The sequence below is a fragment of the Venturia canescens genome, chromosome 11 (assembly GCF_019457755.1).
Source record: "Venturia canescens isolate UGA chromosome 11, ASM1945775v1, whole genome shotgun sequence".
Taxonomy (NCBI): Eukaryota; Metazoa; Arthropoda; class Insecta; order Hymenoptera; family Ichneumonidae; genus Venturia; species Venturia canescens.
The window spans coordinates 12127935-12141789 of NC_057431.1; the positions used below are offsets into that span (position 1 = coordinate 12127935).

The 13855-nt window shown below is 35.2% G+C and overlaps 1 protein-coding gene across 2 annotated transcripts in view; it reads left to right on the plus strand.

Moving 5' to 3' along the window:
• Positions 1-5236: 5236 nt before the first annotated feature.
• Positions 5237-13855, plus strand: part of LOC122417999 (uncharacterized) — a 28247-nt gene continuing 19628 nt past the window's right edge. Inside the window, exons 1-2 of one of the 2 annotated variants that reach the window (XM_043431969.1) lie at positions 5237-6252; positions 12923-13044. Coding sequence is in view for 1 of the 2 variants with exons in the window: in XM_043431968.1 (XP_043287903.1) it covers positions 6181-6252 (72 nt within the window). In the remaining variant the exon portion in view is untranslated. The remainder of the gene's footprint in view (positions 6253-12922; positions 13045-13855) is intronic. The other variant, XM_043431968.1, reaches the window with a different exon arrangement.

The window sequence follows — 13855 nt, forward strand, 5'->3', positions numbered from 1 at the left end:
GCGCACATGCGGACATTTTTTCTAGATATGATTTTTCGATGTTTTGGAACATTTTGAGCACATTGACACTGAAAACTGGAATAAAAAAAATTTTCATCGTCACAAAGCTTCCTCGATGAGGAAACAAAGCGAATAGAATCATTAATAAATATCCTTACATTGAAATACGTGAATTCGAAAGTGGATGGAATGATGTTATGAAAACAATAAGTTTTTTAAGATGGACTGTTACGTAACAAATTTAGGATTGGCCATAATGGAGAATCAAACTCATGCATTTTTTTCTGATTTTCCAAAGTTCACTCAGTAAGATTTGTCGATTATTGATATCTTATCGCATTCTTGTGATGTAAGATTATTGATTTTAATTTACTGTGAAATTTAAAATTCATCATTAGATTTTTGTACAGCAACAATTCGCTGTGCTCATAATCATAACACACCCTGAATCATTAATGACATGAATCTATCTGACCCACATATATTGGAAGAATTTATCAGAATTAAAACTTACCACAGGAGAATTGCGACAAGTATGGAATTTTTTAGAGCTGTCTTGTAATTCCCAACAAATGATACGATATGACAAAACCTGGAGGCGTGTTGCGTCGGCCTCAGCGGATCTGATCTCTAAGCTAAATCTGTGATGGTCTGAATATTATCCTTGACCCATTTGAGCACGTTGTGATAGCCCTTAATAGCTTCGTCGCATTTCTCGACAGAGCGTTGTAAAAGACCGTAAACGTGCCAACAAACATGAGACTGTGGGTCGTTTCTGAGGCCCTGTCAAACATGATCGTAAGTCTCTTCCTTACACGTTCTAAGCCATTCCGAGTGAGACCTTTCATGGTCGAGATCTCTTCATGCTCGCTGAATTTTAGATTTGATAATATTTACTTGGCGAATTCCAAACCATTTTTGCACTGTCACCTGTCACCTGTCACATAATACGGTGTACGGCCTGAAGATCTTTTTCTTCTTTTCGGCTAGACTCCCGGCTGCACGGTGAGTGAGTTAGATCTAGCCACTGGAAACCGAATAACCGCTTCGGCCAAGGGTCTACGATCTGAAGTTGTTTCTTTGGTGATTATTCTTCGCCCCTGTTTTCTGTAGAAGTGGTATACCACTGAATAATTTAATCGCGCCACCATTAACCACTGTACGATAACCAAGAAATCTGTAAAAAAAAAATCAATACAGTCGATTTGAGGGAGCTAAATTTTGAAATTCATTTTTTTGAAAAAATGGTTTACCACTGAACGATCTAATTGCACCACCATTAACCACTATACGACCCCCAAGAAATTTGTAAAAAAAATCAATATAGTCGATTTAAGGGGGCTAACTCAGGGGTAAAATTTTGAATTTTATTTTTTGAAAAAATGGTTCACCACTGATCGATGCAATCGCGTCACCACGAACCACTGTACGACCCTCAAAAAATTTGTCTAAAAAAAATGCAAATATTTGATTTGGGGGGGGGCTAACTCAGTGGAGGTGGAAGAAACATTGGTCTGCAGGTCCAAACTTTTTTCGAAAATACTGTAAATCAGCTCACCATTATCCTTCAAAGGATCGAGTTTTTCATAAGTGTGATCAAATTGAGTATGGATATGTAACTTGTATTTTTTTATTGGATCTATTTTGGTAATTGTGTTTTGGTGTAGCAGCAGGAGTTTGATTGGATGACGATGACGCATATTCTAGGTTATGAATTTTGCAATCTTCAGCATTATGTCTACGTTTGTCGAAACACACTGCGTTTCCTTTTCCTCCCCAATCTTCGAAACCGACGAAGTCAGAAGAATCATCGACGTTTTCTTCTTCTTTTTGATTATCAAGAGATATTTCCACAGTACGGGATACATTGTTGAGAATATCAATATTCACATCTTCAATTTCTTTCATAACCTCAGAATCGACGTGCCAGATATCGTGAATCTCAGTGTTCACGATTTCAGTCTCTTCCATAGCTTTTACACGTATGGCCGACTTTATCTTTTTTTTTGTGCAAACGATCGTTATTGTACTGCACAATTTTACCAGAAAATATGCAGTTGGTTTCTTCATTATCTTTCATGTGTTCTATGAGAAATTTTTTAGCAGCAATTGACAGAGTATAGTGTTTTAGTACGTTTCTTTTCTGATCATTAAAATACTCTTCGGCATAACTGGAAGTAGCTCGTGGAGTGTTTTTCGGCATTCCAACAGCCATCCAAATAGGAAATTCTTTAGCCAATTTAATGAGAGGCTCAATAAAGTCCGGCAGGTAGAAAGCGTTGAGAGTCTCACCCTGACTAATCGCTTTCTGAGCTCGTGCTTGCACACCGTCCATCCATTTCCTTATACAAGAATCCTGGTCGTTCACAATATCTTCTTCAGCTTCTATGACACGAGTAGCTTTGGTTTTACTAAACTGATTACCGAATGGAGTGTCGCGTTTCTTTGAGTTATATTCCGTATCATTTGTGATACCTCCTTCAGAAATCAGATTTTCCAATATTTTTCTTGCATCCTTAGGAGATGATATTCCTGGTAGATCAATGACAGAATCTTCGTGAGTGTTGAACGCAACAACGACAGTGAACATCAAAACTCTTTCAAAGTATTCTAAAATATGGCATTCTAACATTAGCGCAACACAACGCACGAAAAAGTCTTTTTCAGCCCTCCGGGCGGAAAGTGGCAACTTTCGGCCCGCTGCGCGTGCCGAAGTTGCCGCATTCCGCCTGCGTCGGACCGAAAAATCGTATACACTCCACGGGAGTGAAATTAGACCACCTCAAACCGCGTGCTTATCACCCTCGCCTTCGGCTCGGGTGACAATTCTGCCCGCGGTTTGAAGTAGTCTATTTTCCCTCCCTAGGTGTGTAATATACTATTGTGCCCTCCGGGCCGAAGTTACCGTATTCCGCCTGCGTCGGGCAGAAAAATCGTATACACACCTCGGACAGGAAAAAGTAAAGCCTCAGACCACATGTTTGTCAGCCTCGGCTTCGCCTCGGCCGACAATTACATGTGATCTGAGACTTTCCTTATTTTCCTGCCCTAGGTGTGTGATATACTATATCTTCACAGTCGGTCGAAAGTACGTACTTTCGGCATCGATTTCAGTGCCGAAAGTATAACATTTCTGCGCTGTCAAAACTGCACGCGCTTCATTTGTCTCAGCGGGAGCAAAGACTTTTCCTGCATTCCGAAAGGGTTGACGTAATTATTTTTTTGACTTTTGACGTTTGACGTTTGAATCGATATTGCCTACGTGTTTTTTGAAAGGTTGTATCTAGTCATCTGCAACCCGTGCGAATAAGGTTATGTTATTCATTCGAAGATATGTTATGGAAATGTCATGTTATTTCCAAGCACTATTATCCAAACAGCACTATACTGCTACAAATCCAAACGAATAACATACATTTATCCTTTCAGATAAAATCAATGCGAAGGCCAAAAATAAAGTGACCAGACTGATAAAATGAATATAGTCGTTCGGAATCCCTTTTCATAAAGTAAGGTTGTGACGCGTGAATTAGCTGTTCATTGTTATCGCTTTTCCGCGATTCCGATTGGTTCTCGTAATGATCTATTTTCAGGTTCATAGGAATGCAAATATTCATATAAATTATGTTTGCTAATCTTGTTTTTTTGATGCCTGCCCCCCCCCCCCCCCCCCCCCCCCCGACCAGCAGCACTCGCTTCGCTTGTGCAGCAAATGTCGGGGCAGGCATCACAACATCTTCTATCGATAGATGCATATTTCGGAAGAAACGTACTTTCGACCGGCTATGAAGAAAAAGAGTATACACCACACGGGCAGAAGTTTGATAGCCCTGAACTGCGCGTCAAACTTTCTGCCCTTGTAGTGCAATATACTATTAATTTACAATAAAGTACAACTGCATCCGAATAGATTGACAAAATTTCAGGTGAGGTTATCGACCATTTAATGAAGAATTAAAATGTCCCATATAACAGCGACTTCTTAGAGGTTAGGAATCAGTCCAAATTTCGAGTGCCCTAGTTTGCGACACCAAAAAATACGGCCCTGCGAAAGGAATACCTTAAGAGCAACACAATAGTGAATCTACTTTACCTTCATTAAGTCACGCAGAGTATCACTTATCTGTGGAGTACTTCACAATAAAAAATCTTCATCTTGATCAAAAACAGGAAGTTATCATGTGATTTTATGCGATCAGCAGGAGATAAACGCGGAAGCAGTGGTGTATTCAATTTTTGTTTTATTTTTTTCCACAGTAATATATGATCAAGCTTAATGTGTCAATTTTTTATCACCATTCTATCTTTTGTTATAAAAATAAAAAAAAAAAAGATAATAATAAAAATATTCCATTCGCAAAAATTTCATGAACGAAAATCAATGAACGAAAAAAATTGAAATCTATCCACTGTAATATTATGTGTGGCCAATCACTGGGGATCCTCTTTCGCTTCTCGATGTATGAGAGACTATAAAAGTTTATTCGCATTCCGACCGAGATATAGTTATATCCATTCCATACACGTACTTAGAGATATTTCAGGTGGGCATGGTTTTTATTGTATGATCCTGATAAACACTGAATGAACTTCATTTAAAAAATTCTCGTAAATTCTTCCGATTTCAAGAACACGGAACACCAAGTTAGTTTGTAATCTCACCGTATAGTTCAATATTAAACTATATTTGAATGTCATACGAAATAAAATTTGTTTTCCGTTCATCATAGTAAGTGTGGATAACCAATGTACTAAGCATAAAAATTTTGAAACTTTATATCGAACGAGAACTGACAGTAATAAAATTTGACAGTCTTAATTCGTAGATTCATGCCAATGGCTACATTTTAGCTAGCGGTACTTACACAAGAATTTCAGTATTTTTCTCAAGAACAAGTTTTATCGTACTCCATGTCAAATATATAATGAAAACAAACTATATTTGTTTTCACGTTTCATTTAAGTTTTTATCGATTTTATGGATAAATTGTATTTTGTAATTAATATCGACAAATGAAAGTAAAGTAGAGACTCCAATAGATGGCAGCAAAAATCTCAAAGTAAATAATCTTTTTAAAGTGTGTTGAGCGGACGGCTCCATGTACGTATGTGCATATTATTATCATCAATGATAAACAACACATAAAAGCTAAGCAGAGAGACGCACGAGTGTTTTATACCGCTGACGTCTCTGGTTTACTGCGTCTGAGCTGTACAGTCTCAGTCGGATTTTCTACTTCAGTCGTGCAACGAGCGTCGTGCTCGAACGATTTGTTTCGGACTATCGGATGTATGAACGTGTTTTAACTCGGTGTACATAAAACAACGAAAAAAAAAAACAGAAAATTCGGGTCATTTATATCGACAATTAAAAAAGAGTATAGTAAAGTATAATAGCTTAAGAATTCTACGAGTGATTAATCCTAACGTTAAATTTTCTTGATAAATATAAGTGACTACGAAAACATGACATTGAAAACATATGAAATATTCATGAAAGACTGTTGAATAACGCAATTTAAAAAACTGAGTGAAATTACATTTACAGAAGCGAAAAAAATCATCATGGATTCATTGATAATTAATAATTTATATCTGTAATAAAAAATTCAGAAAAAGTATGATAAGAAATCGAAACAGAATTATCTGATGGTTCTATGTTCCTTCAGAATGCAAAATGACTTGATAAATATTCAGTAAGAGTATTGAGTATTGTCATTATTTCTAGCAACATTGTTGAGTAAAGTTCTTGTTTTTGTTTCATCGATGAATACAATTAGCAGTACATTCGATGAAGTTTTTTAATCGATCATGATTCGCATCTCTCATCCATGTGTTCTGTGTGAATACAAATTCGTGTTCATTTCCACCGACAAGAAAAAAAAGACGATGACGTTTTAAGCGCCACTGAATTTTTGTGCAACAAAAGTATTCGATTTCCTTAGTGTTGTGTAATATTTACGGTTTACCAAGGCCTCCGGAAAACGGAAGTGAAAAATGTAAAGGCACATTATTTTTTCCCCTTCTGTATTTCATCCCATTGAGTTATCCTTTATCTATTTGGTCGGGTATCTTCGGTTGTATTTTTTGTCCATCATCGACGTCGGCTCTGATCGTGAAATCGTTAAGAGTTCAAGGTCGATACCAGAAGAGTCGTGACTCCAAAGAACGGGAATATTGATGCACACAAAGAAGAAACGAGGGTGGCTTGGGATGCTATTGAGGATTTTGATAGTAAAAGAATTCGATGAAGTAAGCAATCAAACATCTGATTTTATTTTTATCTATACATTTTCTTATGGGTAAGATCAATTTAGGATAATTCATTGTTTCCTTTTCATTCTTCTTGAACCATTATTTGGAAGACATTAATGTCCTACTTTAACGGTAATTCTACGCTGCGAATCATTTAATTACAACTCATTTTCATTGATATTTTGACATTTGATAATCTAATATTTCTCAAATTCCAATTGTTCTAAATTTGATATTTTCTTTATATTTGATATTTTTCTTTCAATAAAAAATCAGCTGATCTTAATATTGATCAGCTGATCAAGATGATACTTGAGTATGATGAACTTTCATAATCCTAAATATCAATACCTTTCAACTTTTCAATAGTCAGAAGGAGTTTGATTCGTCTCAGACCTTTGTAACTTTCATGATGCTAAACAATCGTAAGCGCTTCATTGATTTCATACTGTTTCAAAAGGTTTCAGAAATCGTTCATAAAAGGAAAATGTGTAATTTTTAGTTTTCATGGAAATTGATTGCAAAAAAATACCCATTTTACAGAATCGTGATGAAGCTAGAGTTTATTCGAAAATGTACATCACGGAAACTTCACCAAGCATCAAAGTTCAATCTTCGATGGAATTTCCCATGGTAAAGTTTCCTTAATATGCATTTTCGACGAATGCAAATCGTCTTCGTTCATGTCCAGTTAAAAAAATTCGTCGATACGACACTTAACAATTGATTCGGGGAACACAATGAATCATGGTAAAAATAATAATAATGAGGAAATATAGTCGGGTTGAGTAGAGACATTACGAAAATGATTACAGTTTTCCCTTACATCAATTACTTGCAAACAATTCGTATATAAAATTAACTTAAACTTTGCTCAATCGAAAGAAATACTTGACTCGATAAACTTGCACCAAGCAGATTTTTCATTTGTTTTTCCATTTCATTTTTATTCGAAGAATCCAAAGCATATGGCTGTTCAGGAAAAGAAAATCGAACATGCGTAGATCATGATATAAAAATCGTTCAACTGATAAGTCAGTTAACGTTTTTCGTCCGTCAATCGGTTGAAGTAAGTGACGGGTGGCGACACAATTCTGTTGACCTTGCTGATAACCCGTTTGCGTGCCGCCCCCCCCCCCCCCCCTTCCCGCGGAATTTTTCCTCTAGCCATAAAAACTTTCGTTACGGCGGCTCAATATCAAGAGCACAGAGCGTAAAGTGAGAAACACTAATTTGACCCACTGTCAATCGGTCTGCTTATTTATTTCCTTCTCTTCTATCCCGTCAGAGAATTCCTGCAGTCTTGAATGTGAAAAATATTTATTACATCGGAAAGGCTAATAACCTGCCACAACATTTTTTAACTGTAGCTACGCTAAAAATCGAGTCAGCGTTTCTATTTGAGCTAGAGCCAATTAGTTTGCGACTACCATGCATTTTTCAAACTTTCATTTCATTTTTTTCAGCAACGTCGATGCCTTGATACCCCAATTTAGAGCAAAGTTGATGTTACTGTTTTATTTTTATATAATTTTTGACAAACGGTCCAATTTTCCTTTTTTAAAATATCTGGTGAAATATATTTATTTCAAAAAGTTTCTCGATCTGAAATTTATCAAAATTATCCTTCGACGATCGGGCATGCAGTTTGTTTTATTCGAGGCAAAATGCGTCGCATTGTGAGCCCAAAAGATTTTCAAGATCTCGTGTATTTATGTTTTTGAGGCGAGTGCCAAGTTTCGTGCCTCCCTCAAGTATTAATTATTGCGCACATTTCAACCAGATAATGTACACAATGTGTTACATTGATTAAAATTTTTCTTTCACCATCCCACGCATATTGAGTACGGAATAATTCCGGAATAATTCAGCATGAGCATGAGTCTTGATAAAATATTGAAAAGTACAACTTAGAAATTCGTTATTTAAATGTCGACTTCAAATGAATTTAACGTAATTCGCATCGAGTCTTATAATTTTTGGTAATTGTTCAAGAGTTGTTCACTTTGTGATGTTGACGAGTTGAAGAAATTTTTGTTGAAAACGCATCTCATATATTTTTGCATAAGATAGCATGAAGCGTTATCAGACTTTTTTATCGTACCCGCCAATATTTGTCGTATAAAGGACGTTTACCGATTTCGGAATTACAAAAATATGACTTCAACCGAGGTTAAATTGAGATGGATATATTCTTACGACATCGGTAAAACTTGGACGCTGGCCTTGTGTGGCTTTCTGTTTAAAACTTTGTTCCTCTTAAATCCAGAAAAATGTTTTCTGATCACACCCATTCGCATATAACAGTGAATTTATAATTCATTCATCCTACTTTTGCGTATGAATTGACATTAATCGAGCGAAAAGAAGGATTTAGTAATGTCATATTGGTAGAATACATTTTTTTGCCTCAATGAGTTCTCTCTATTATTCACGAGTAGACGGGAGAATATGCACAAGTTTCTATGCTTTTGTCGACCATTTCATTCGTGATTATCTTTCCAAGATCAATCGTTGTGCATTTTTATTGAATTCGTAGTAAAAATAACTCATCTGTAGTGTCATTTGTCGCGATATTTTCTAAATTCCAGCTGATCATGGACAGCGTTTAATGACTACGACCCTGGACCATCTTAATTAACGAGCCAGTGGTAATGTCGTGGCCTTTCGAAATCTACCTATATGTTTTCGAACTCGGATCGCAAATTCGAATATTCTATTTATACATTTTGTCATCAGTTTTAGTGTGGTGAGATATTTTTTCTGTTTCCTATTTCCACCATATTACAATAAATATCAATAAAGCAAAAGCTTATAGCAAAAACTGCAATGTCCATGTATTATTCACATAAGTTCAAAACTTACTAAATTACCGTCAATTTAGATAGGAAAAAAAACAATCGCATTTTCTTATTGATTTATGAAATTAAAAACAATATCATATTTCCTAAGAAATCTTCAAATATTTCTTCATAATCGCATATACAAACGAAAATATGGAGTTTGTGTGGAATATGAATACCACCGACTCAGCGTGTGAATAAAAAAAACGACGTGCCAGCACCTTTTCGTGACGTTTGAATGGATATTGACGTCATAGTTCATGAAAACTATGCTCGGCGATAACCACGAGTTGTTTATGCCTCCGTGAGGTGTGGTAAAACGCCGTGTCATCGAGCACGACAATAGTTGTGAAATTTCTTTCTTTATTATTATCTGAAAAAAAATTGGGGAAGATTTAAAAAATGACTGAATTCTCGGGAAAATAATACGAACGTTTTTCTTGAGAAAATCAAAGAAAATGAACGATTTATTTGAGGACCCGAATGGTGATTCCAGTCCTTGGTTGCGACCAAATCTGAAAACGACCTCAATTTCGGAAGAAGTTATTCGATGGTTCAATTTTGTCAATTATTTTGAATAATTGAACAGCAAGTGTACGATTTGCTTAGAATGACCTCGTGGCTACGTATGCGCTGTTGTCGCACATGGCTTCATCACTGCGTAAATTTGCTGAGCTGGCGGATCGTGAGTTGTGACACGTGATGTTAGCAGTGATACGCATATAGTATGTGTTATGTACATACTGAATGGTACATACGAGTTGATTAATGCCTGAATAAACGGCTATGCACTTCACCACATGCATCTGTACAGCATTCGTAATTTTATTAAATTGCGAACTTTCTCATCAAATTTTCGATTCCTTCTTCAATTATCACTGTATTTTTTGAATTAAAATAAAACCTCAACCTCATGTATTTAAGAATTTTCATGATTCAACCAGTTTACAATTGTTTATGTAGCAAAGCTGATGACTTTCCACGTGCCTTCGACCTCCCTACCCGAATGTCATTTACCTCCCACTCTTGGACCTTGAATTTATATTTGTCGATACTACGATAGCTACGAAATACCCCTCTCCCGTTCTCCATCTCCCTACATTTTCGCTCAACGCCACGTGCCCATCCAAACAGTATATCTCAATACGATTGAATGCAGTTGAATACTTGTCGACTGATTATATATGTTTTATATTCCCAATTTTCTAAATTACCACTATATTTACTTCGATTTTCAGTTTTCAACACAAGAACAAAGCCACATCGTTTTTACCTGTTTCGATCAATAATCGGTGTACAATAAAAAAGTTAAAACCTTAAATCTTCGTGCGGTAGCATCTTGACACTGTTTATTAAAAAAACAGTTTTTAAATAGCAAATTGTGCAGCGTATTTATATTCGAGATTGGTCGGTTTCCTCTCTTTTTAAACTTGTATGTAACTTGCATATCAAAAAGTATTTAAAAAAGGTTTGACGATTTTTTTCCCGAAATTTAAACAGCTCTAAAGTTGTATTGGGTCCATATGAAAAGTTCATGACCACTCTTATAGAAGATTTTATCCAACTGATGGTCAAGAAGCATGTATCACGATGGTTACCTCGAATTCTGAATCATTTTTTACTCACAGAAATGTAGAAGTGTGCGTTCGACAGTGGCTTCGGTGCGTTACCGATTATCTCGAGTACATCTATATGTACTTGTTTGTCTACTGTAGTAAAAGATCTATCTCTGAATTCTCTTATTTTCTCAACCTACATGCGTCATCGACTTCAGAACTTTTAGCGTTACTAGTTTTGTGAAGCTACAATGTTTCTATCTGTTGTTTTGCATGTTTCAATAATAATAGTAATAAAAATTATAAAACGTGATCGTATAATTTCCTTGAATGATAATTCTAGGAAAAATCGGTTAGAAATGAAGAAAAAAGACTAGATGCGGGGTTTCATGATACTAAATTTATTTCAATCAATCAATCTTGCCATACATCATCAATTACAATTAAATCCTATACTTTTCCTCATCGAGTAACGCTGAAAATCTTGAAATCGATAAAATCACAATTATACATGAGACATTTCCGGGGTTCCTTGAAACCTCCAATTATCCCATGTTATTCTTAATTATTGGGCAAAAGTGGATAAAAATATCGACAATTTTTTTATCGATCGTTCTCATGCTTTGACGCGGCTATCGGTCATCGAAGTGAAGTATGCAATAATAAAAATTCTCTGATTATTCAGCTTTGTAACGAAAAAAATATGCGACTGTTTATCCAAGCATTTAAAAATAAATAATTAAAGAGCTGTTTTTCAAGACGCAAGCTCCACAAGCAGTCCGCATTTTTATTTGTATTCAACGAGAAAAAATTTCATACTGCAATAATATTTCGCTTCATTTTTTCTCGGATTAGGCCAACTAAAAAGTAGAAACTTGCGAATTTTCGGAATGAATTGATTTTTTTGCAAGAAGGAAGAAGCAATGGGAGCACCGACAGCTTCGCAACACAGTGTCGTCTAGCCCTGGTATTACGCACGCTATTTTTAAAGTGACCAAGTGCTTCGTATAAATAAGCTACCTTCGCTCGAACATCTCGGAAGAACTTTCACATCTTATTGTGCACATTCGATCTTTACTCTACGTTAGCATCTTTTTCATCAGCCTCTTGCTCCTTCTTTTTATTTTGAATCTGGATTTAGCACTTTCTTACGTTTTCTACAAGCAACAAAATGACTCAGAGATTTTTTTCAAATATCTGACCGATTGCGATATGTCTGCGATATCTGCGCGAATGCGATAATATCGGCGATATGCTCGAATATCTATATCAAAGATTTAATATATTGAAAATATTCTTTGTTTTGTTAAAAGTTAAATAAAATCTGTCTCAACGAAATATCACGATATTCATTTATTTTGGTATTTTTATAATGAATAATGGGTAAAAAACTAGTTCGATGATGCAAAATTTAATAATCTTTGAAATTATTCATTTTTCACATTTTTTCTTTTGATGTACTCATGAATCATTCGAAAATGCAAAAATGTTACCAAAAACCGGATCGAATCATTTTCGTATTATCAATATCGAAAAATAGATTTTTTTATATATGGTTTTATTATTTTGAGAGGTGTTCAATAATTGTTTTGGATGGGTGTAAAATATGCCATAATCCTTGCCAGAACTGCCAGAATGGACATTACACAACAGCAGATATTTGACCAATTTACATACCACGCTCATTTTTTTTGATACTTACCAAATACGATAAGAATATTCGAGAAAAAGGGAAAAAACACGATCGAATCGGACCACTGAGAATTTTTTTTTGTCGAAACAAATTTTGTTTCGTGCGAACAAAATATTTTGTTCAATATGGATAACGAAACGCTTCAGAGATAAAAGAAAATAGTTCAGATGTTTTAACATACAAGTAAAACTGTAAATTAAACTGGATATTTTATCACCCTCACGAAATATTCATTTCAATCAAACAATTGGATATAATTAAGTTAAACTATTATTCTTTCGATTGATACGAACAACCTACAGTTTTTTGAACAACTTGATAGTCTATTTTTTCGACTGATACTGGAATATATAATTTATACTTTTTGCACTTCGGAAATGTGTATTCGCAACTGGTTTCTCATCATTTATAGTGACGAACCAGCCATCGAAGTTATAAGACTCCGAAGAGTTTTTCAAAAAAATTCGTTTGGTGGAGTGATACATGTTCGTTATGTTATTCTGCTTCACAATCAATCGAAGTTTGTAGGTTGGAGCAGTTTATTTTATATAATTTTTGCAATCTATGTCTTACAGCTCACTGTGTATGTGGGCAGAGTCTTGGTGCTCTGCGTCATGCCTTGGCAGGATCGCAAAACTACTCGGAGGTTCTTCAATTCGTTCAACAACCCATTGAGTTTATGCTATAGGATTAGTTGGTACAAAAAATTTCTTTTTTCGTTTGCGACAATGCATCACCGAAATAAAATAATTTCTTTATCAACTTCGATGCATTAGCCAATTTGATAGTTGAATTTCAAACAATTTTTTTTAATTCAATAGAAAATTATGCGTTTGCAAATAAATAATACCAGTCATACAAATAAAATCGGTCAATTTCGATGATTGTTTCATCTATGTGTTTATGATTTAGTCGAATCAAAGTAATCATTTGATATTTGATTGAGAATTCGGGGGAACTACGAAATTTCGACCCAACAAAATGGATTTAGTTCAATAAATAACTTTTTTATCTCAGTAAAAACGGTTGAGTTTAAATTTTTCGAAAAGTTTCATAATATCAATAAGAATAATGTCGAATATGTCAATCATTTTGCCTCAACCGTTATGATGTTCGGATGTTTTTCAAGAATATATTTTCTTCGACTCAATATTAGAGTTACTTAATTAATAAGAATTTTTGACCCATATTTTCATTCTAGTAGGATCGACAAATTTTTATTTCCATTTGAAGGGTTCTGGAATCTTTAATTGAACGATTAAACGAACTTACCTAAGTGAAGTTCTATCGTAATTGTATGAAGCGCCTCCTCCGAAAGATCAACAGTCGTAGTACCCGCTCCAATGCTCGCAGTGCCACAATGTTCATAGTGATGACTAAAAAATTTTGTCGATCACATGTATTTACGGTTAACACCTTCAGGTGCTTGGTTCTCGATCTTCATTCTTTTAAAGTTCTGCCGTACTAGTATCAACTGGGTTGAATGGGGTAATCTTAGGGAAAATCAA